The sequence below is a fragment of the Athene noctua genome, chromosome 1, assembly GCF_965140245.1.
Source record: "Athene noctua chromosome 1, bAthNoc1.hap1.1, whole genome shotgun sequence".
Lineage (NCBI taxonomy): Eukaryota > Metazoa > Chordata > Aves > Strigiformes > Strigidae > Athene > Athene noctua.
The window spans coordinates 131,962,571-131,985,978 of record NC_134037.1 but is presented as its reverse complement, the minus strand read 5'-3'; the positions used below and the strand labels follow the sequence as shown (position 1 = coordinate 131,985,978).

At 48.2% G+C, this 23,408-nt stretch overlaps 1 protein-coding gene and 1 non-coding gene across 7 annotated transcripts; both read right to left on the bottom strand.

The window, feature by feature from the left end:
* Positions 1–165: 165 nt before the first annotated feature.
* CHD4 (chromodomain helicase DNA binding protein 4) lies at positions 166–23,106 on the bottom strand. 6 transcript variants are annotated; one of them, XM_074896318.1, is made up of 40 exons: positions 22,975–23,106; positions 21,843–22,004; positions 19,699–19,826; positions 19,315–19,506; positions 18,800–18,918; positions 18,131–18,372; positions 17,917–18,044; positions 17,683–17,818; positions 17,082–17,263; positions 16,718–16,957; positions 15,586–15,789; positions 15,275–15,480; positions 14,905–15,036; positions 14,506–14,602; positions 13,924–14,115; positions 13,641–13,841; positions 12,560–12,697; positions 10,410–10,531; positions 10,118–10,291; positions 9,654–9,795; positions 9,064–9,195; positions 8,843–8,960; positions 8,524–8,648; positions 7,050–7,287; positions 6,721–6,893; positions 6,395–6,575; positions 6,208–6,318; positions 5,948–6,054; positions 5,733–5,866; positions 5,108–5,252; positions 4,759–4,924; positions 4,274–4,383; positions 3,902–4,037; positions 3,588–3,665; positions 3,338–3,475; positions 3,133–3,241; positions 2,682–2,814; positions 1,527–1,722; positions 418–593; positions 166–312 (listed from the first exon to the last, which is right to left on the bottom strand). In XM_074896318.1, exons 2-40 carry the CDS (start codon positions 21,937–21,939, stop codon positions 295–297), a joined length of 5,796 nt encoding a protein of 1,931 aa, XP_074752419.1. In that variant the 5' UTR covers positions 21,940–22,004; positions 22,975–23,106; the 3' UTR covers positions 166–294. The 6 variants fall into 6 exon arrangements, with proteins under 6 accessions (XP_074752419.1, XP_074752430.1, XP_074752440.1 ...); XM_074896329.1 differs by having other exon boundaries at positions 3,902–4,034; XM_074896339.1 differs by having other exon boundaries at positions 5,948–6,033.
* Positions 4,592–4,731, bottom strand: LOC141956567 (small Cajal body-specific RNA 11). Its single transcript, XR_012632939.1, has one exon.
* Positions 23,107–23,408: the final 302 nt, after the last annotated feature.

Sequence of the window (23,408 nt, the reverse complement as noted above, 5' to 3'; positions counted from 1 at the left end):
GCGAGCAATGCAGCCAGGTTCTCCATGTAACAGCCATGGCGCTGTGGCCTCCAGTCACTATGTACAGAGTCCATCATACATCCCCCTCTCTCCTAAAAGCACACTCCTTGCTCCAACGGGCTGGCTGCAGTGGAAGGAGTTTCTTCTCCTCCCCAGAGACCTCCGCAGCAGCTTCCATGGAGGGAAACAGCACCCAGTCAGGAATGTCAGGCAGAGGGGTAAAGTGTGAAGGGGTGGGGTAAGGGGGGGGTCGCCTCAGCTTGGCCGAAAGGTCAACAGCACTGGGCCAGGGACTCACTGCTGCTGGGCCACCTGTAGAGTGAGAAAAAGACGATCCGAGACTCAGCACTGGCGAGAGGAGGCTTTCTCCTCAGAGCACCCCCTACCAACTCCTTACTGACCAGAGGGGGTACGTACTTGTTGGGGAGGGGGTGGTGGGGGGGGCTCACTGCTGCGGTTGGCCAGCCGGCTGAGGATGTTGCGCTCAGACATCTGGAGACGCACGGCCACGGGGGGGATGCGGGCAATGGTGGCAGGCAGACGAGTCACATCTGCCTTCATGTCACTCAAAAGCTCCTCCAGCTGCTTCAGAACTGGAAGAGAAAGGGACATCTGTTCAGAGGGGAAAGGGACACCCCATGGGGAAAAGAGCAGAGGGGCCAGCAATGCTAAATGCTGGGCTGTGCTTTTATGGTGGGGTTTTTGATACTGGGGCAGGGGTTACAGAGGTGGCCCCTGTGAGAAGCTTCTGGAAGCTCCCCCAGCTCCAAGTCAGATCCATCTCTGGCCAAGGCTGCGCCTCTGTGATAACCCACTTAGAAAGGGAAACCTGTGGGGGACTTTGAGGAGACAATACAAGGGCACCTGTGCGAACACTGAGGTCAGTGGAAGGAAGGAGGAGGAAGGGGGGAAGGTGCACCAGAGCAGAGATTTGCCTGCGGCCTGTGGGGGACCCCCAGGACTCTGTAGGAAGAAGCAGCCCCCACCGTTGCAGTTGGGTGCTGGGAAGACCAACTAGTGGAGGTGACCCAGGGTGGAGCATCTCGAGAAGATACATCCTGTGGGGAGGAGTCACAGCAGAGTCTGTGGAGGAGTGTCTGCCTTGGGAGGGACACCCCACAGAGCAGGGGGAATGCAGAAGAGTGCTCCCCCACCTTGGAGGAAGAAGTGGCCATGTGACTGCACCCCTCATCCCCTGGCACTTAAGCAGAAATACCAGGAACAAAGCTCGGCCTGGGAAGAGGGGAGGGGTGAGGGGAGGTGTTTAAGATATGGTAACGCTTCCCACTGTCCCAGTTTGTCTGTTGAGTGTTGTTTTTGTTAGTGTTTGAATTAAAGAGATGTTCTTGTTTTCTTCCCCGAGAGCCTGGGTGAGTGACTCCTCCCTGTCCTCTCTATTCCTGAGCCTTTTTGTTTCATTCTTCTCCTTCCCAGTGCTGGGGGGAAGGGGGTGAGCCAACAGCTGCCCTCTGGTCCTAAACCACGACAAGCACCTATCCCATCCTTGTTTTAACACACTGCATTACCTTTGTGCAGCACAGCATTGGCTGGTTTATTCCCGGCCATTGACTCCTTGGATAGGTGCTGGTGGCTCTCAGCCAGGCATTCCACCTCTGCAAAACGCGTGTTCAGAGCCATAGATGGGTGAGATGGGTCTTCTGACATGTTCAGATAAGCAGCTCGCCGCAACTGCTCCTCAATCACCAGTGCTTGCTCCAGGAGCTGCAAGACGGGGCAGTAATGAGAAAAAGACTTTCAGCAGTTGCCTGAAACACAAGTCTGTTTGCACCCCTGGTGTCTCCTGATCCAGTTCTCCACTATCGCACAAGGTGAGATTCTGCAGCTGAATCTCCTTTCACCAGCTTCTGTTTTATACAGAGTAAGCCCTGAAGACCCCAAAACAATTCAATGCTCTGTTAAGCTAGGCCAGGTACACAAGAAAAACAGGCTACATCTAATTTAACAGAAGACTACTATAAATCCTCTAGGATTCTCTTTCTTTCTCAGACTCTTTCTAATGACCAAGTTGTTGGCTATTTTATTCTTTCTCTATTGGAGAAAAGGGGATAGAGCTTTCTCTTTGAACCCAAGTGAGAAGTATCCCATGCTACTTCTAAGAGTAAAAGCTATTAAGCATGTCAGGGACATTTGGAGAAATCAGTTTGAAATCTGTTAGTGCAGAACTGATCAGCCAGACTACACTGAATTAATGTTTTGCCCCAAGACTAAGAACTACATGGCCTTTATTTGGGTTGTTCTTAAATTATTCCCAGAACTAAGCTACAGTCACTTCCAAATAGGTTGAGACTGTCCATGCAGTGTTTTTAAGTTCTGCTCAGGCACTCTGAGCCAGTTGTAGCACACCAAGCAGAAGCTGTGCTGGGAACAGCCACTTCAACACTCAGCCTCCTGCACAGTAGTTGTTCAATAAACATTTGGAGAAAGAGTACTGAACCAAGCTCCCCAATACCATTTCTAGAGTAAAGGGAGCTCCTATCACAGAGCTACTACACGACCCTGAGAGATACCACTTATTTCCACCCCCCACCCCACCCCCACCCCCAACATAAAGGCACTGCAGAAGCCTTGACTTTCTTAGCAGAAACTCAGAACAGTAAGCTCTCGTTCTTAGAGGCCCAGCTGGCTGAAAAGCACTTACCACACTGAAAATAAACCCTTACCTTAAATCTCCTTGCCAAGAACTTATTCTTTATTTCCAGGAAGTTACCCCTGTTCATCTCACCCTTGAAGGGCTCATTGAGGATGGCGTAACGTGGATCATTCTGAATATCCTGCCAACGGGCATAGCCATGACTGAGATGGGATGAGCTCAGGCAAACAAAGCAGTGAGAACAAGGGAATACACAGCCCAAGCAGATACAGTTTTCAAGAGGGAGTGGGAAACAGGGGCGCAGAGAGAGGAGGAACAGGAACCAAGGGAAAGGAGTGAGAACTATATCCTGCTAAGTAGTAACCATGCTGGCAGAAAACTCCTCCTCCCACCATCACTTTCACTATCAAGAAAGAAGCTAAAGGCACTCTCTCAACATACTCTGTCAGACCCAGGAGAGTCACCTTCACGGTGACAGCTTTACACAAGGGGAGAGAACCAGTCTGTCAGGGTAAGGATACTTGATAATCCCAGCAAGGAGCCAGTAGTCATGACGCCGATGCCAGATCTCATAGGTCTTCTTTGTGACAGTTGCAGCCCGCTCTTCATTCTGCCACAGGGAGTGTAGTTCTGGAAAGGCAAGAGACACCGAAACAGTTGAAAGTTGCTTCACAAACACAAGCAGGGGCATATAAACAAGTTCAAGCATATATAGATTTCTCATACCAGTGAAGCCACCATCTGCTATGTTGAACATGAAGCGCTGCTTTACTGCCTTCTTGTGCCTTTCATCCACTGACTCTTTCAGCATCTCTCCATTCTGCAGCATCACCACATCTCTCTTATCATCCTCCTTTTTCTCATCTGTACACACAGGAAATTATTAGAAAGAACATGGCAGATACCACAGCAATGACCCACAAGGAATCCTTGCAGGAGAGGGATTAAAGAAGAGAATGGAATTATCATGACTCACCTTTCTCATCCAGAGTGATTATAGGAGGTTCAGGGGGATTCTCAATAGGTGCCCTGTCTTCTACTTTCTCCACGTCAGCTGCAGAAGAGAAGGGCAACAGGAGATGTAGGGGAACATGGCTAGTTCAATGTTTTGTTCTTCAGCCTATGAAACCTAATGTTATTCAAAGGAATAGCTCCAGATTGTCCACATTTATGCCTGTTTCTTTAGGATGAAGCACTGAAGCAAAGATTATGCAGCTTTAGGAAAATAGTATTCGAGAGGGAGAGGGGTTTATTGCTGTTCAAGGTATTAAACACCCTCCCTAGAGATACCTTTGCTTTCTACTTCCATTGGCTCATCTGGTCTTTCCTTCACCTCTGGTTCCTCTACTTTTTTTTCATCTGCTTCTGTGGGGTTCACTGGGGATTTTGCTTCCTGTGGCGGTGTCTCCACAGGCTGGGCACACTGCTGAGGACAGAAATCAATGAAAAGTGAGGTAAAGCAGCGCATGGAAACAGAAGACAGATGCAGCAGTTTGAAAAGCAACGATGCATAAAACTGTCAGGTCAATTCTGAGGACTCGAGAATTATCTTTAAGTACCATTCCAAGAACTTACCTCTGTCTCGGCAGCTGAACACCACAGAGGAAGCAGAAGTAGACACATTTGCAACTGCATGAAGCAAGCAAGGAATCCAATACTCACCTCCATAGCGACTTCTGTTTCAGTAGCAGCAGCACTGAGCTCCTTCTCTGGTTCAGATGGCTCTCCTTGCTCTTTAGCACTGGCTCCTTCTTCTACTTTTACTCCTTCTTCTGTATATTCCCCATCCCAGCAGATGAAAGGAAAAAAGCCATCAGTAAAGTCTTTCCCTCACTGTTTCCAAGAGCCCATCTCTTCTGCTCCCAGAGATGAGGCCCATCAAAATGGGACCAACATCACTCAAGATGACTCCCCCTTTCCTGCCCACTACAAATGCTGGGGTTCGCTTCTGAACTAATGTCAGCTCATACAAGGGAAGCTGGTGTCCTCTCTTGCCTTTAAGGGCTTGCACATGTCTTTGGCAGCCCTCCTAACCTGAGAGGTAAGTTGATCTGTGTCCACCCCCAGACCCCACCACCACAGCTCTGGTGAGGGGAACAGCCAGGATGAGGTCAGGACACAGGACTGCACAAGAGGGGAACTCTCACCAGGTGGAGGCACAGGGGCAGGCGTATTTGGCTGCGTATCCCCCGGTGTCGAAGGAGTTGGAGTTTTGGGAGAGGGTGAGCTTGGCTGCGAGAGTTTCTTGTTCTCCTCTATCTCTGCCAGTTCTGGCATACTCCAACGGCCATTCACATGCTCAAATTCCTGCACCTGCATGAGACCGAGAGAAAGTCCTATCATTGGAGTCGTCATACAGAGCTTGTCCTCAAACCAGAAGAGACAGACTGCTCAGCATACAACAAAAAATAAGTGTGAAAGCAGAAGTAACTCACTAGCTCAGGACACCAGTGACTACAAGTTGTATAGAGAACAAAGGCTACATTTGCTACCTACCTTTTTGCGTATAAGTGACATGACCCCAATGCGAGTCAGGACATGCTGTCGAGAAAGACCTTCCCGTGGGACCCCATCTGCAAAGGTTTCTGCACCATCAGCTCCAGGTTCACATAAATGGCGCATGAACAGTGAGACATAGGCCCTGGAGCAGTTAAGAGACACACAATTAGACTGCAAACCAGGTGAGCTGGAGATATGCATTATCAGATCCCTTCCAACTCCTAACCTAGAGTGGCACAAGTTCTGAGGTTCCAGGTTCCTTCGAGGAAGAATGTCCTGACAGAATTACTCCATACATAAAGCTGACTTAGAAGTCTTGAGCCAGAAACAATCATAAGCTCAAAAAGGACTTGGGGAAGAGTAGTCATTACATGCTTATCTGACTGCACTACTCCTCTAAAAGCATTTGCATTTGCTTTTAGTGACCGATGAGTCATGTCTAATGAAGAGAAATAGAAACAGGTCCCTAGTCTCTCCTAACTTATACTTCATTCTTCCATAAAAAATCAACACATTAAGGAAATGTAGTCTCTAAGTAAAGGCCAGAAAAAGCCCAGTTCTCATTCTTTCCCAAAGTGACTAGATGTTGCCAGTCTTCAATCCCTGCCTAACGCAGACTCACTTGAACTCTTTCTCTGACTTGCCACGGAGGTCCCGAACAAGCCACTGAGTGGTGAAGGCATCCTGAGGTGGCATTCCATAGCGCATGATAGCATTGAGGAAGGCTTTCCGCTGGCGGGCATTGAAACCCAAAACCTAGAATAGAAGACAAGACAGATACAGCAAGAGCTATACAGAAGCAGCTAAGATGCAAACATCTACCCTGGTACTACCTACCTCAATGTTCCCTCCCACACGGGCAAGTAAAGGAGGCAGAGGCTTATCCTTATCATTTCTCAGGCCTTTGCGGCTAGGCCGACGAGCTGCTGAAGAGAGAAATGCAGCTAAGGAGGAGAGACAATGCACAGCATATTGTTGTGTGAATATTTCCCTTGCAGAACAGCACCACAAAGTGTGTAAATCACACAAATCAAGTCCCAAGCTTTTCCCACACACAGAGAAAGTGACCCAGGAACTCTGGCTTCACCAGAACTTACCTTCAGACCTTTCATCAAAGTCCTCGTCTCCTTCTTCAGAAGCAACTGAATAGTCTGACTGATTATCTGACTGGTCATCCTGCCAGTCTGAAAGAAAAACAGCACGTGAGCCTGAGACGCTACTCCGTTACTTCCCAGCAACATATACTTACACCCGTTTCTCCCTCAGGTTTCTGTGGATTTGTACCTCTATCCTCCTGTGAGCCATCATTGTAGTTAACTTGCTTGCGAATACGTTTGCCCTTGCCCAGATTCCTGGCCAGATCCTCCTGTTGCTGTTCATAATGGTGACGCAGCAGTTTCTCCCAGTAATCAGGATCCACCGATTCCTCTTGCTTAATGATCTCCCGTTCAACCTCCTCTTCCTCCTGCCACAGAGAAGTAACAAATTTAGAGACCTATGCTCCAAATCCCAGATACACGCCCACGTGCCCTTAAAAGCATCTGAGACCAGTTTGCTTAATTGATCCTACATCACTCAGCAGAAGATACTGACATCCACCTCATACTCACCCCCATCTCCTCTTCACGAACCACATACTGGGCTACCTTGAAAGAGCTGAGATACTCATTCATGCCCTGAAGTTCTGTATCTTCTGTTTCATCCTGGTTCCGATCCAAAAGACGCTCAATGGCTTTGTCATCATAGTGGATAACACTGCTGTCCTCACCTTCTTTGTTATCCCCTGAGGGAAGAACACAGGCAGGGTTGCTGTGTGGCTCAAGGGACTAGTAAAGGGAATACCACCCTAAACCTCTAGAATCAACACTGTGCCTACAGTTGCTCGCTAAGTAAGAGCCAGACCTCCCCACCTTCTTCAGTTCTAGTCCCAGGCACTCACCCCCCTCAGTAGCCTCATCCTTGAAGAGCTCTTCAGTGCCAAACTTGAGAATGTCATCAAGTTCCTGTTTGGACATGGAGCCTGTCTTGGAGCCCAACCCTGGTCTCACTACCAGATGAGTTAGCATCATTTTCTTCTTGGCCACCTGAGTGATACGCTCCTCCACTGAGGCCCTTGTCACAAAGCGGTATATCATCACTTTCTTGTTCTGTCCAATTCTGTGTGCACGACTGAAGGCCTAGAAAAGAGATGTGCTCCAAACAGTCTAGAGCTACGCAAGGAGTCGTCTGATACACCCCGCTGTGTTGGGTTGGGGGGGGGGCGCAGGGGCTACAGTGATGGCCCCTGTGAGAAGCTTCTTAAAAAGCTCCCCTGGCTCCAAGTCAGACCTGCTTTTGGCCAAGGCCAAACCAATTAGTGACAAGAGTTGTACCTCTGTGATAATGTATTTAAGAAGGGAAATGTGGGAGGAGGAGGTGGAGTTGTGAGGAAAATACCTCTGCAAATACTGAGGCGAGTGGAAGAAATGAAGGAGGAGGTGGGGGAGGTGTGCTGGAGCAGAGACCCCCCCCGCAACCCATGGTGAGAGGGCCAGCTGTGCCCCCACCCCTGTAGCCCACAGAGGTCACCAGTGGAGCAGATGCCAACGTGTGGAGGATCCCACACCAGAGCAGGTAGCTGTGCCCAAAGAAGGGCTCTGAGCTAAGCCCCTGTTATTGTAGTTCAGTGCTGGCAGGACTGTGACACATGGGAGGGACCCACACTGGAGCAGGGGAAGAGCTGCAGCCTGTGGGAATGACGCATGTTGAAGAAAGTTTGTGGAGTACTGTCTCATGTGAGAGGGACCCCACTGTGGAGTGGGAAAAGAGTGCGAGGAGTCCTCCCTCTGAGGAGGGAGGAGCAGCAGGACTGACCGCAGCCCCCATCCCCTGCCCCACTGGGGCACTGGAAGCAGAGAAATTGGGAGCAAAGCAGAGCCTGGGAGGAAGGGTGTTGGGAAGATGTTTTTAAGATGTGTCTATACTTCTCACTGTCCTACTCTGTTAAGTGGTGTTAAGTGTTTGAATTACTGCTCTTTTTCTCCCCCTAACAAGTCTGTCTTTTGCCTGTGACCATAATGGATGAATCATCCCTCCCTGTCCTTGTCTTGATTCTGACACCTTTTGTTGTATTCCTGAGGGGGAAGGAGTGAGCAAGCAGCTCAGTGGTGCTCAGTTGCCCTCTGGGCTCAAACCATGACACCTGCCTACCTCCACAAGTTTTCCAGTTGCCTTTGTGTTGGTTCTTAACAATAGCAAAGGCTGGGCCCTGGAAGAACCTTCTACTATTTCACTTTCCAATTCCACCCATCCTCACTGCTCTAATTTTGTGTATTTTTAGAGGGGAACTCTCACATTCCTTCACATCTCCTGGTGATTTTATTTCCCCTCTTTCACAGGATTACTCCATAATGAGTGGTCTCATTCAGACTCACCTGGATATCATTGTGGGGGTTCCAGTCTGAATCATAAATTATCACAGTATCTGCTGTGGCCAAGTTAATACCAAGACCCCCAGCTCGCGTTGAAAGCAGAAAGCAGAACTGCTGAGCACCAGGAGCTTAGATAAAAGGAAGACAAAAGTAGTCAACAGAGAGTGCATTACTCAAACAAGGATTTGTATCTGACCTGCATCACTCGAGGGAGAATTGTTACCGGTTTAAGGTTCCAGAAGAGCAACGGCTTGGACCACAACAATCCCTAAGTGCATACAAGGCAGCAGTTTTCATTTTGCAAAGAAAGTAGACTCCATACCATTGAAGCGATCAATAGCCTCCTGACGCATGTTCCCTGTGATTCCTCCATCGATCCGCTCATATTTGTACCCTTCATGTTCCAAAAAGTCTTCTAGAAGGTCCAACATTTTAGTCATCTGCATATCAGAAAAACACCACATCAGTGAGGGACGATACCAGACCAACAGGTTCCCTTCTCAGAAAAAGAAATCCCAACCTTAAGGTTTTTCCCCCATATACCTGAGAGAATATGAGCACCCTGTGACCTCCTTCCTTAAGGTTCTTTAACATCTTCTGCAGCAACAACAGCTTTCCAGAGGCCCGAATAAGAGCACTACCATCATACATGCCATTCGGCATTTTCGGAGCTTCCTGAGAAAAAATAAGGAAGAAGGGAGTAAGAGGTGGAGTGGGGAAAGAAAACAGTTTGAAAGGATGTAGCTTGGTCTTGGTTCCTAGCTGTGTTCATCAGATGCTGACTCACATCTGGTTATTTAGCTTGGCACAACCACAGCCTGTAGCACTACTTATCTGAAACATCAGTGCTACCCTGTGCCTCTTCTCTTGCAATTTGACTCCTACATGGCCTCCTCTTTCTTACTTAGTCCCTACTCTTACTGTCTTTGCCATCTTGCATGAGTCACAAGATGTTCCTCTCAGAGATACTGGAAAAGATAAGCCCTTCCAGCATATTGGGTCTACATAAAGACAGGATGAAAAAATATAGAATCAGAAAGGGGAACCCCTTCATGCTTCGCTAGGGAGCTAAATGGCTCCCCGATAACGGCCAGAAGGCGATTTGCTTATATAGAGTAAGTGATTGGACATACCATAGCAGCCACAGGAAAGAGGTAGGGGTGGTTACAGCACTTCTTCAAATCCATAACAACATTGAGCAAGGAGACTTGGTTGCCACCACCCCGTGCATTCAGTGCCTCAAAGTTTCTTGTCAAAATATATTTATAGTATTTCCTGAAAAGAAAAAAAAAAAAACACAAACTCAGACATCCCTCATGAGAACGACTAACGTACTCTCCTGCTAAACTCTGCACATCTCCTGGCATTACCTGCCAGCTACCTAAGCTCTGCCTGTGGCATTCACTATCTCTTTATCCCTTACATCAGAGCACAGGATTAGTCCTCTCTCTGCTGTAGTGGCAGCAGGAAACGTTCCTCCTATCCACTGTGTAGAAAGCCCTATAGTTAGGATGAGGCTGTTTCAGATCCTCTTTGAAATAACAGAACAGAGTAACAGTAGATCAACAGCAGGTGCTCTCTTCATCCTCACACTCACTTCTGCATGGGGCTCAACTCCACTCTGACAATGAGTTCAGTCTTAGATGGCATATTCTTGAAAACATCAGCTTTGAGACGCCTCAGCATGTGTGGGCCCAGCATGTCATGCAGCTTCTTGATCTGATCTTCCTTGGCAATATCTGCAAACTCTTCTAGGAAGCCCTCCAAGTTACTGCAGAGAAACAGACACTCAGCAAAAGCCACAAAGGAAAGAGGGGGAAAAAAAAAGCAAATGAGGAAGGGGGTAGGAGTGACAAGACAGGCAGGCTGACTTGCACTGCAAGACATACTGGAATCTCTCCGGTGTCAAGAAATTCAGCAGGTGGAACAGTTCTTCCAGGTTGTTCTGCAGGGGAGTTCCTGTAAGCAGCAGCTTATGCTGGAGGGAGTAACCGTTCAGCACACGGAAGAACTGGAAAGTAGAGCAGGGAAGAAGTGGTGAGGGGGGGGGGAAAACCCCCCGAAACACCCACAAACCCAAAACCACACAAACATGTTAAAGGCTTATGAAGTCACAGGCCTACAAAAAGTATTTCTGCTATAAAAAAAGTTGACTCCAAGCTAGGGTTCAGTTTAGATCACATTAGCTGTTTGGACAAGAGCTCCAAGTAGTTCACATTCCAGTCAGGGTCACTAGACTGATCTCATTTGGATCATTGTTCTGCATACCTAAAACATGACTGCAGCAAATCCTACAAGCCATCAGGTGCCAGTAGGTTTCCTTTGCTCTTTTAAGTTACAAGCTCTTTCAGACCACCAATCATTTCCAAACTGCTGTACTATGTACTTTTTCTTGCTAAATTAGTGTTCCACATTCTTACAACTACTCTGCCTTGAGAATTCTAGAAATAGCTAAGTCACTCTTCCTATTCATATCAATCCTGGCAATGTTCCAGAGCTCTGAACAAGCAGAGGAGAAAAGAGCTAAGGATCTGCCAATGTGTCTTTAAGGTAATTTGTGCTGGTTTTCACAACAGTTAAGTAATTCCAGAAGGATGCACTGAGCAGTTAAAGTACTGAACTGAAAAGCACAAGTGTATCATGTTCACCAGCACAAACTGACAACAAAGCAGTAACTGATTTATAAGGTTAGCCATTTCTTTGCTTATTTTACAATTTAGCATGATACAAGGTCAAACTTAACAAAAGGTAGCTTGTACTAGATGGCAAACAAAAAAATCCAAAGATGAGAAACCCACCACCACTTATGTTTTGGTTATCACAACAGAAGGATCCTTCTAGTGACCTCCACAGTGATTTATCTTTCTACACATAGTCAAAAAACATTCTCATTTTAGAATCAAATATGGAAGTTACTGATTATATCTGCAAAGCTTTGGTAGATAACCACAACCTGTCAAGTAGTGTCTGACCTGTCTTGCAGCCAAACAGCTGCAGCTGTCCCTATGGGACAGGAAACAGCTCTAAAAAAATATAAATTTAATGGTCTTGAATAACCAATCATAACTATCAGTCATAGTGTAAACTTGAGCCTTTACATCTTCTTTCACTTAATATGTATCAATAGTAAGTGATCATTACTACTTCCAATAATTTCAGTGCTAAGCATAGAATGACATCCAGTCTGAGTGCCTACAATAAAAAAAAATCTGGAAACTAGACTGCAAGCACAGCTGTGAGATCTCAGAAAGATGCCTCACACAAAGGTCCAAAAAGCTAAAGCTATTTAAACAAAAAAAGATAAATCAAGAGGGAATTTTTTCTTAACACTGTTTCCAGGAACCTATAAAACCAGATTTCCAGCAACAACTGTTTTTAGCATACTAAGCTCTAGAACCCAGCTGAAGACAGACAAACCAATACCAGAATTAAGGCACAAGGGCTCAGGGAGTGGCTGGATTAAGAAAATACAGTCAAGTCTACCGAATTCAAACAAGCTTAGTTAAGGTGCAGCCTCATACAAAAGCAGCTATATGGCTTTCAGCATCTACCCAGGCATTATTGAACACCTCTGCCCACCTCTCCCACGTCTACAACATTAATTAGTTCTGCTACCAAGCTAGATGAATGCAGAGAGCAAGCCTACTCTGGAAGCAGGAGAACTGCACTCATGCAGCTTGTTTCACACTCAGTATGGTAAACCTTTCTGGAATAGAGGCAGTGCAGATATATGATCTGCTTTCAGAGAAAACAGTTTGTATAATAAAACGACATCCAGGTTTCTTCTGTTATCCAGTACACACCAACTGCCGATTCACCCAGAGAGAAAGCTGTTTTAACCAGTGATACGGATAAAAATGAAGTTGTTGTCAATGATAACCGATGTCCAAATGCAGGCTGATTTTTTTTTTAATAACACAAACTTACTATTGAACAAATGACTTAAGAGTTGGCAGAAAAACTTGTGTGCTTAGGAGCAGCTATCTAATCTTCTGAACACTTTGCCCATTCCGCTCTGCCAAGGCTACATGCTCTGTACCTTAGACTGATTGTTCTTCAGCCTGTGAGCTTCATCCACAATGAGACAGGCCCAGTCAATAGAGCCCAGTATGGCCATATCGATTGTGATCAGTTCGTAGGAGGTGAGCAGCACGTGGAACTTCACAGCAGCCTCCTTCTGCAAAAGAAAAGTACGAAAGTGGTAATGGGATAGGGGAATGCCCCAGGACAAAGTAGATGCAGTGTTGCTCCAAGTTATTCTGATAAGGGCTGGTCAAACAGCACATCAAAAATGTTTCACACCCACAGTTTCCTGTCACAAGATTCAAAACGCAACCCAAACCATTCTAGCCCTTTCTTCCCCCATTTTTCTCATAACACATGTAAGACTCCTCAACCCCCTCACAGTACCTGCTACTTCTGGACAGTTGCCAAATATTGTAACAGAGAAGTTTGCTGTCAAGAAGAGGCATGTTAGGGAAATGAGATTTGGGAAAGAATGGCTCATCAAAAAGCAAAGACTTAAGCAGATAATTAGTTTATTTGTGGAACTTTAAATTACTATTAATACTTAATGTGAGTTCAATTTCAAGGGAAACAAAGGAGTCCTACCTATTTCTGCCACTGGAAAACCTTTAGCTCCCATCTTGCTTTTACTATGAAGTCCAAAGTTCTACAAAAACCAGCCACCTAGATAAGGCTCACAATGCAATTTCCCAGATGTCTAGGCCTGTCACCCAGTTCCTCAGAGATTAAAACATCCACACTGGTTTGTATGTTTGTCTTTCATACAATGGCAATTCTGACATTGGCTTAGATCTGTAGAAGCGATACAGAGCTTCACAGATTAAGTAGAAAAAAGAGACTTGCCTACGGTCAGTACTACCTTAGTCAACTCTTTTTCCAGTACTGATTTAGTTCAGACTAGTAGGAGTGTTTAAACAGTCTAGGAGCAGGAGTCTAAACACCCACTAGTCATCAATTTGCAGTCATTTCCCCTTGGAAACTACATGTATAATCAGTTCCCAGGGACATCAGAGTATCTGAATCTCAGCTGCTGAAAGTCTGTCTAGTGCATCTCTTCTTTCAGTTGTAGCTTGCATTACAGCAGAGTTCTGTACCTTCATTCTGGATGCTTTTTTGCCTCCACGTATGGCATTATCCTCAAAAGTGAACTCATTCTCACGGATGATGGCCCGGCTGTCTTTGTCCCCAACGTAGGTCACTACATACATATCAGGGGCCCACATCTCAAATTCTCGTTCCCAGTTGATGATTGTGGACAGTGGGGCACTCACCAAGAACGGACCCTTTGAGTGGCCCTATGAATAAGTCAGTAAGAGCATTAGATGAATGCAACCACTAACACAGAATCTCCCTGGGTAGTCATCTCTCAGCTCTCACCTCTTTGTATAAGGAGTATAGGAACACAGCTGTCTGTACAGTCTTTCCCAGACCCATTTCATCAGCCAAGATTGTATCTGTGCCCTGAGCCCAGGAGAAGCGCAGCCAGTTCAGTCCTTCCAGTTGGTAGGGATGCAAGGTTCCCCCTGTTACATCGAGGTACTCCGGTTGCCGGTCATATTTCACTGTTGGCTACAGTGGAAAGAAGGAAGAGTTGAGATCCTTTAGCTTCGCTAGAGAGCTACCAAGGCTCCTTTCCCAGTGACCCATATATTCCTTAGTGCAGATGAGGCATATAGGACAACCAGTCTAGCACCAGACCAAATTCCCAAATGGCCAAAGGTACACACCAAAAAGCTTGCTTTTTTAAAAAAAAATAAAAGCCTTTCATCAAGAGCCAATCAGCATCTCATGCAACTGAGAAGGTGGGCCTTTGTCCAAAGGCTCTATAATCTATTCCTTCTTTGGGCCAGGAAGGGACTCTAAACCATATGCTTTTCACTCTTCAGTTTCCCATTTATCTGCCTCCCTCCCCAAAATAAGATGCTGTATCAGATGGCTAAGCAACGAACAGTAACTTACATCCACTGTGGGAGTCTCAGGGGGCCTTTCCAGTTTCCGCATCTTAACTTTCTTTAATTTCTTACCAGGCCTGCCCTCTTCACCTCTCATCAGCTCCCTGTGCAGAGACAGTCCCAAGAACATGCAAATTTAACAGCTTTTGTAAAAGACTGAGGGAAAACAATCGCAAAGAAAAGGAGGGCAATCACCCAACTCAAAACACGCTCAAAAGAACAGGGCTGAAACCTTCATGAACTGGTGGAGAGGCACAAGGCCCCTACCCAAAGGATTAAGTAGCTAAGTAGCATCTTGTGCTGACTATCTCCATATATTAATCCAGCCAGTGCTAGGAGCTGACGTACTCCGGTATTTTCTCTTGAGGGAAGGGAAAGAAACACAACCTCTACATACTTCTCTTACCTGTGATTCCAGTAGGCTTGCTTGTAGAGGTCATAATCTTGGATATCCACATCTTCACTTTCCCAAGATGCCTGGTCATAGGGTAGGTCTCTCCATTTAATCAAATAGTGGACATTCCCCTTCTTATCCACACTGTGGAAGAAACCAGTAAGTCTTAGCACAGTGAAACGATAGTATTCACACAACCCACTCAAATGGGAGAGAAGGAAAGGATCCCTTCATGAAGCAACAGAAACAAAAGAACAACATTTGTCATACCAACAAAAGAACTCCCACTGTTTCCCCCAGTCACACTGCAGTTTAGCTCATCCACTCTCCCTCAGACCTGCTTAAGGTCTTTGTGGAAAATCCCCTTTGCTACCTCTCCTACCTATGATTAAGGATCCTGTGGATCATCATCCACTCAGGCTTGATCCCGTATCGATAGAAGCGCTCCTCCATCTCGGCATATTTGGGATCCTTGTTTTTTCTCTTTCGGCTTTTCTCTTCTTCCCCTCCAAAGTCCCCCGAGGGTGGCTCATCCATATCGTTTTTGCGTTGGTAGTTACGAAACATGACCTGGCAGTGCAGCTCCAGCTGGAGTCAGGACAGAGGCACTTAGTCAATGTTTTCCCCACAACTACCCGAAGTATCTCCCCCCAGTTATCCACCCTTATGACATGGTTAGAGTCTTCCACTCACCTGCAACTCTGACACCCAAGAGCAGTGCCAGTAGGACATGCCCTGCCATTTAACAAAGAACTGCCTTTCAGGCCGACCCTCTAGAGGCTTAGGGGGAGGTGCATTAGGGTCTGCATCAGGTGGACGTGGTGGAGGGGGGCCAACTGGGGGCTGACCCCATTTCCAGATCAAGATCTTCTGCACTTTTCCTTTCAAAGCTGGGCACTGAAAAAAGTTAAACAGAACTTGTTACATCAGAGGGAACATACTCTAACACACAAGCACTGAGGAGTAGAAACAGAGTCACAGTCCTCTTCCTCAGTTATAGCTTTACTACACAGAATTTGCTTTTTGGACTTGGAAGCTTTCACCCTCTTATCTCTAGTATTTCTTTGAGCTTTCTTCAGTTTGACTTTTTTCTAGGACGGACAAGCCCCAAACTGAATTCAGTATCTCAAATTGGCCATCTCCCCAGGGATACACCAATTGAGAAATTCTACAGGAAATACAGAAATTGATAGGCTTAATGAGCCCAGCAGTCTATCCAGTCACAACTCCAATGAAAGTTTGTACAGAAAATATTTTGCTGAGGAACTATCAGCCCAGCATGTCCTGAAGGAGCTTTTTTGTTCATCATGAAAGTCCTTGTCACCTAATGAAAGCACCTAACACCATTTATAATACTTCATTTCAAGAACTTCCTGAAGACAGTGACATTTCTCCCAACCATCTACAAAAGGGCTTCACATTACAGCGTTTGCAGTGTAAAAAAACCTGCTTGGCTCAGCATCAGTTTAAAATATTTTTTTAAGCGCTGAAAATTTGCTTGCACTCATTCTCCTGCTTCTGCATACATACAGGATCCAAGAAAAATGAGTCTTGGCATCCTGGACCCAGAGCTGCCCAACTACTCTGCACATGGGCAAGCCTCATGAGATTCAGTGGCTGTAATTCTGTCCCTCCTGCTGTCTGGAGAAAACAGCCAATCAACAAGGTACAATCCAGCTGCAAAGTGCCTTGATGTTTCATGACAGAAGCATGAGAGGAGACAGAGTGGGAGGACTGAGCATTTCTGGGAAAATATACTGATCTAAAGGGTTTAGATCCATCAATCTCTTGTAGCAATAAGAAAATGGTACTAGCAGAAACTCACAGTGCAGCGAGGACACAGCCACTCTCCGTTGGGAATCTCTGGCAATGGCGGATTCAGACAGTGGATGTGATAGGACGAAGGACAAGCATCACAGCACAGCAACTCTCCTCCATCCTTGCAGACTCTACAGAACTCCATATGGTGGTCATCCTCCTCCTCGGCATCTCCCACAACATCCTCCAGGATTTCCTCCCCTTCAGAGTTATCCTCCTTTGCCTCCCACTGGATGCCCTCTTTTTCCTATAGGAGAGAGAAATCAGAAAACTGAAATCACACATTTGTGATTATTACCACAGAAGAGCAGCTCCGAATCACCTGACATCCTCCATGATCCCTTGCACGGTTTGGGGAACCCAGTACTCACACAGTGCGGGCAACTCCATTTGCCCTCTGGGGCTTTCTCCATGTCTGGGTCCAGGCAAACCATGTGGTAGGCACGAGGGCAGGTATCACACAGTATAATTTCTCCTCCCTGCTGGCACACCTCACAGTAGTCCTGGTGATCAGTCTCATAGCCATCCACAGCCACTGTGGAATCCTCCTCACCTGCAGAGGGTAGTGAGGAGTTAGAGCAGGTTACAAGCCACAGGTACAGACTTCCTACAGCAAGGAAGAGTACTCTCCCAACAGCCTACATAGTAACATAGAGATCCAGAATTTTTGCTCTGCCTATGTAAGCAAAAAGGGCAGGAAGCAGGAGCTGGAACAGGACTAAAAACAAGCCCCTTTGTGCCTCCTTCCACCCACGAAATTAAAGGTGTAGTTGAGGCTAGGAAAAATCAGCACCCTACCAAGGTGAAAAAACTCTGGAAAGCTTTTCCTTATTAAAATACAATCAGATTCTTCCTTCAAGAACAATTCTCTCACACGTGCTGTTAAATATCCAAATTCAGCACAGACATTCCTCTAATCTTTCTACACACTTAGCTGCACTTCTGGGTCCAACTGACAACAAGAATTAATACCTTTCTTTTTCTTTTTCCCAGCTTTGAGTTTTTTGCGACTGCGGCTACTACGGCTTGTAGATCCATCTGAAACAGAGTAGCTGTTGATGCTGGCATCATCAAAGTCTGACTCCACATCCAGATCATCGTCTTCACTCTTAGATAAGACAAAAAGCTATGTTACTCAGACACGCATCCCATTTCTAACATATCATCACCTCCTCTTCAGGAGGTCAAGGAAGGAGTGTCACTTACTGATGATCTTTTACGCTTGGAACCAAATCCTCCCAGTTTGATTTTCAAAGGTGCTACCTTCTTTGTTTTAGGTTTCTTGATATCAGGAATACGAGGACTGGCCTTTGGCTTCCGCCGGGCATTGGGTCCTAGGAACAGAGGAGCCTGCAAGTCAGGACGACTACTGCCTTGACACCACTCACCCTCTACCATCCTGCCAGATTCTTCATCTCACCTTTGCCCTCCTTTGTCTTGGCTTTCCTGAGCGGCACATCTACAGGGGGCTGTGGCAGGACAGCATCCACATTTGTCACCATACTCTCCACTACTGCAACAGCCGCAGCGGCAGCAGCTGCCACAGATGCACCTGAACTTCCCTTGAAGGGGTTGTTTGTGCTAAACTCCCTCCATTTAGCTCCCAGCACCATCATCATCTTCGACACTGCTATTTTAGGGTTCTTGGCTGCAATAAGTGGCCTGCGTACAGTTAAGGAAGGAAGAGTTACTGAACCACCCTGAAATCTAGACCTTTATTCCTCCCCAACATGGTCTGCCACCCCCATCAGCACCTCCATCTCGAACTACATTCCTTTCTAATCTCTGATCTCAACAGCCAATGAACCTATCCACTCCCATCCTTCACTCTGTGTGGAGGATGCAGATGCTCAGGTGCTTGGAAAGTGAAATGCAATTTAGCACACTAGGGAAGAAAGAACACTGGGAGTGAGGACTTGCATCATCTTGATCACTGAAAGCAAAAAAAAAATATGCAGATTATTTAACTGTTGCTTCAGTTTTTGCTCTAGGTCTTAAATGTGCCTTGAGGTTCCAAAAACAAGGAACCTAGTCCTTGTCCCAGCTCTTTATTTTTTTCCTCCAGAGTCCTTCCAGGCTTGCAGTTCACCTGACAAACTGGCTGAAAGCTTTGTAGTTGGTGAGAGTGCGGTAATCCTCCTCTGTAAAAATATGATCAATATCCTCCATGCCCCAATCTTCCAGGAGCTGAGCAGATGACTTTGGCTCCTGTTAAAAGAGAATTGCAACGACTCTGAGACAAAGCTCCAGTTCTGCTCTAAGAAAAAGCAGAACTTCCACACATCTACAGATGACCCAATGGGGTCAGGATCAGGGGATTCCACCCCCCCCATGCACTTATCACAGCCATAGGACACAGCCTCAGTAGAACACCAGTGGAGGTGGGAAAAGTCTTTGGATTCAATATACATTCTAGGTGTGTTTAAGGCAGAAGAGGGGAAGGAATGCAAGGTGGGAATATGCCTAAGTCAAGCAGGTCTAGTGGAGGAAGAGGAGACTGAACAGCCCCAACTCCACATGCCATCACAAATGGAGAGGACAATAACCCCCAAAATCAGATGCATTGGGAGGAGCAAGCAGTCAGTCACCAGGTTAGCTTTTCACCTTTGAGTCATCATCTTCCTCCTCTTCTTCCTCCTCTTCCTTCCGCTTGGCTTTGTTTTTCTTTTCCTTCTTGGGCCCTAGTTTCTTCTTTTTCTTCTTCCCTGGAGTGTAGTCACTGCCCTCACTGTCAGAGCGCAGAACCTCCTCTTCTTCCTCCACAAACTCATTCCCCTCACCAGAGCTGTCCCCCAGCTGAGGAGGGAGGGAGAGAGAAGATCAGGCAGCTGTGAGAAAATACCCTGGATAAGCACTAAACATCACACTCTCACCAAGCTCTAGAGGGTTCATACAGATGATTGCTGCCATAGGCCAACAATAACAGTAAGCAGCCTCACCCCATATATCTGTATTTTAGAGTGTGACCTTAGGCATCCTTTTCATTACCTCCTTCTTCTGACGCTTGCTGAGCTTGGGCACTTTGGGTTCCTTTAGTTTCTTGGGCTTCTTCTTCTTCTTGATTTTGGGCGTCTCTGCCTCTGACAGAAGCTCTTCTTCTGGCTCTTCTTCAGGCTCTGGAGGGGAAGAGGCAACACGCCTCATTCAAACAGCATCGGCACACTACAGCATAGCCCACTCCTCACAGAGATCACTGAACTTGTTTACTTCTTGCTAAATACTTACAAGCTTAGACATGTTTACACCTGCTTCCTCTGTTACTGTTCACAACAGATACTAGGTATCTGTTGTGATACTACTAGTATCATAAGCTACCACTGCACATGGTCTTCCCCCTCCCCCAACACCACCTATTTCCACAACATTCCTTCTCCAAACAGACCTGCACTCAGATCTTGCCCTAACCCAACAAAAAGTCGAAAGAGCATGGAATAGACCACCACATGTAAAGGACACAAAATGGTGAATACGTTCGAGAACCTGATTAGGATAATGTTTCAGTCCATGGGTCTCCAGGAAAGAAACCTACAACTATCTAGTCTCTAAAGCAGTGCACAGCATCCTACAACCACACACAAAATACAGGCCAGTAAGCCACTATCTGTCCTTCTCCATAGTAAAGTTGTTATTCAGCAACTCCATTCTGATCCCAGTTTGATACAGCCTCCCCCCAACCCCTTCCCTCCACACCAACAGCTAGCAAGCTCACTGCCCGGCCAGAGGAAACACATGCCAGCTCCCCTCCACCGCAGGCTCCCATCTGTGCGCTCCCCGTTCCTGCCTGCCCCCCACCCGAGGGGCAGGCGGGGGGGGCCAGACAACCCTTCCCTTTGTGGCAGTCTGCGGGAGCAGCCCGGCCACCCGCCATCCCCGCCGCCCCGCCCACCGCACACAGCCAGAGTCACTCCTTCTCCCTCCAAGGGAAAATGGCCTCCTGACCACAGGAGCTGGGCACGGTGGAGGAAGCCACAGGTCACAGGAGCTACCGCAGCCGGGGTGAAGCGGCAGAGGCTGAGCTCTCAGAATATGGGGTCCTGCGCCTGGCCCTGCCCCAACAGATGGATGTTTCTTCACTCCCACGGTCCTACAACACTAGGTCCTTCAGGTATCCCACCTCTTCTCCCCCAGGTTCTGATTTAGAGCCTCTAGTGTCCTATCCTTTCCAACAGATTACCTAAAGCTCTCCAGTTTGCAGGGATTTTTAACAGTTTTTCTTCACCAAGATTTTCCTTGGCTTACTGACAGTCCGTTTCAGTCTAAGATTTCAGAGGTGCCTGAAAACCCTAGAGTCGAAGCTTAAAAAAACCCAAGCAAACAAAAAACAAGAAGCCCACAACACCATTTTCCCTTCCCAGACGCAATATTTCTCTTGTATGACACTATAACACTACAGTATGAGTTAGAAGGAAAATTCAAACTTGTCTTAAAATCCAACACAACAGAATATACATTATCCCTTTTCACAAGGAAGCAGAGAATCCAGATGTAGGTCCACAGAGCAAGTTGTCAAGAACAACAGCAGCAACAACAAAAAACCCAAAACAAAAGCGTGCCCAGGGCTCTAACTCAAGTCTCACATTAATGATGAGAATGAAAACACGAGGGAAAAGGCAAGGTACAAAGACTACACGAAAAGCAAAGGTGAGCAAGCAGCACAGAGCAAGAACCACAAGAAACCTCAATAACTGGGTGTGGTGATGAAGGAAAGTGGGTCACGCAACAGCCCAGGGCAGTTTGCTCTGGACGTCAGCCGGTCTATGTCCCCAGATGAAAGCAAGCCAGGCACCCTGCCCCTTCATATACTAGCCCCACTTCTGCCTCCCCATTTAAGAGCTCGCAGGCGTTTTGGTTCCCCATCAAAACGACACTCTGCTTCCACCCCTTCCACCTCCTCAAAGCACAGGCCCCAACAACCTGCAGCAGCTTGGAACAAAATCGGCTCCACCTGACACAAAGCCACAAGCCTCCCACTCCAAAGTAACCCTAGAACTCTTGTATCAAAATCAGAAACATGTGTAACTCCTAGTAGAAGACAAAAAACCACATTCCCCAGCACATCATGTATTTCACATATTCAGCGTGAGACCAGCATCACCCCCATTTCACAGGCATGCCCTGCAGCCTCTCCATACCTGGATGCTGGGGGATAGTGTTGTTCAAGAGGATCTCCATCTCATCATCATCGCTGCCCGCTGAGCACGGCGACGGAGATCCAATGCCCGATGCCATATCTTCCCAGCTGGGGGAGGCCTGGGCTTATATAGGGTGTCGTCTTCTTGCCAGTCAAGCCAGTACTTCATTGAAAAGAAAAAGAGAAAGTTATAGCAGACCTGAACTCGTTTTCCCATGCAATAGTGCTACCAAGAGGATCCGTGAGAAAGCTTATACAGCAACTTTACTGGATTTGGAACCTACGGATAATAGAAAGACTGGCAGCAAGTATCAGCTTAGAGTTGTGATGAAGCAGGCTTTGAAGACACCAGATATTAAACTGAGTCAGCAACTCAGCCCTGGCGAGAAAGCCAAAACAGCTGTCCTACAGGAAAATTCTCCCGTCCTCTGCAGCCGGGTGCCCTCAGTTATTTCTGCCTTGGGCTGAAGGAGGCGGCTAGGCAGCTGGGCTTCCAACGGAGATCTGGGGCCAGCCGGGACGCTGTCAGCGAGCCGCCGGCCGTCCCCAGCCCGCCCGCCCAACTTGGCGCGCCGGCCCCGGGCTGACACCGCCACGGCCGGGGAGGCAGCCCAGCGTCGGCCTCCTCCTCCGGCCCCACACAAAAGGCAGGGCAGGCTCAGCGGTGCCGGCAGCCCCGCGTTGCTGCCCGCCGCACCCGCGCCCCCGCCCGGAGCGGGGCTGCGCGGCGCAGGGCGGGGGCGGCGGGAGGGGGTGGAGGGGAGGGGGGTGTGGAGGGGGGGGGCGGGGGGCAGCGTCTCGCTGGGGCACGGTCTCCCGGGCGGGGGCGCGGGGCGGGGCCGGGGAAGTCCGGCTCGCATGCGGCGAGGGGCCGGCGCTCCTCCCCGGGGACAGGCGCCGGCCAGGGCTGCGGGGACCGGCGGGGCGGCCGCTCCCGGGCGCGGTGTCGGGGAGTGGGGGGAAGGGCGGAGGAACGTCCTGCGGCCGCCCGGGCAAGGGGACGGTGCCGTCCCCCGGGGGGAAGCTGCGGCTGGGGGCCGACGGGGCGCCCGGCGGAGGGGCGCCCGGCGGCAAGAGACGCCCAAGAGGCGGCGGAAGGCCCTGCCCGCCCTCGTCCCCTCCCGGCTCCTCACCCGGCTTCAGACCCCGGCTCTTCTCTCACCGCCGCCGCTGCTGCTGCTGCTCCTGCTGCTGAAGGGAAAATGGCTCCGGCGCCGGCACCGCCTCTTAAAGGGGAAAAAAACCCGGCCAGGCCCCGCCCCGCTCCCGCCTCCATCCCATAATATGCCCCTGGACCCCGGCAAGAGACCCCGCCCCCATCTCCCCAGACCCCCCCCCCGAGACATCCCATAATACTCGCCCTCCCCTCAGAACTTCCCACTCACTGCCCGGCCCGGCATCCCATAATAATAACCCCTCCCGCCGGGAACATCCCATAATACGCGCCCCCCCCCATCCCCTCGCCCCGAGAAACATCCCATAATATTCCCCGCGCTCGCACCCCTCCGCTCCGGCATCCCATAATACTCGCCCCCTGCGCCGGGGCAGGGCGCCCCCCGCGGCGCGG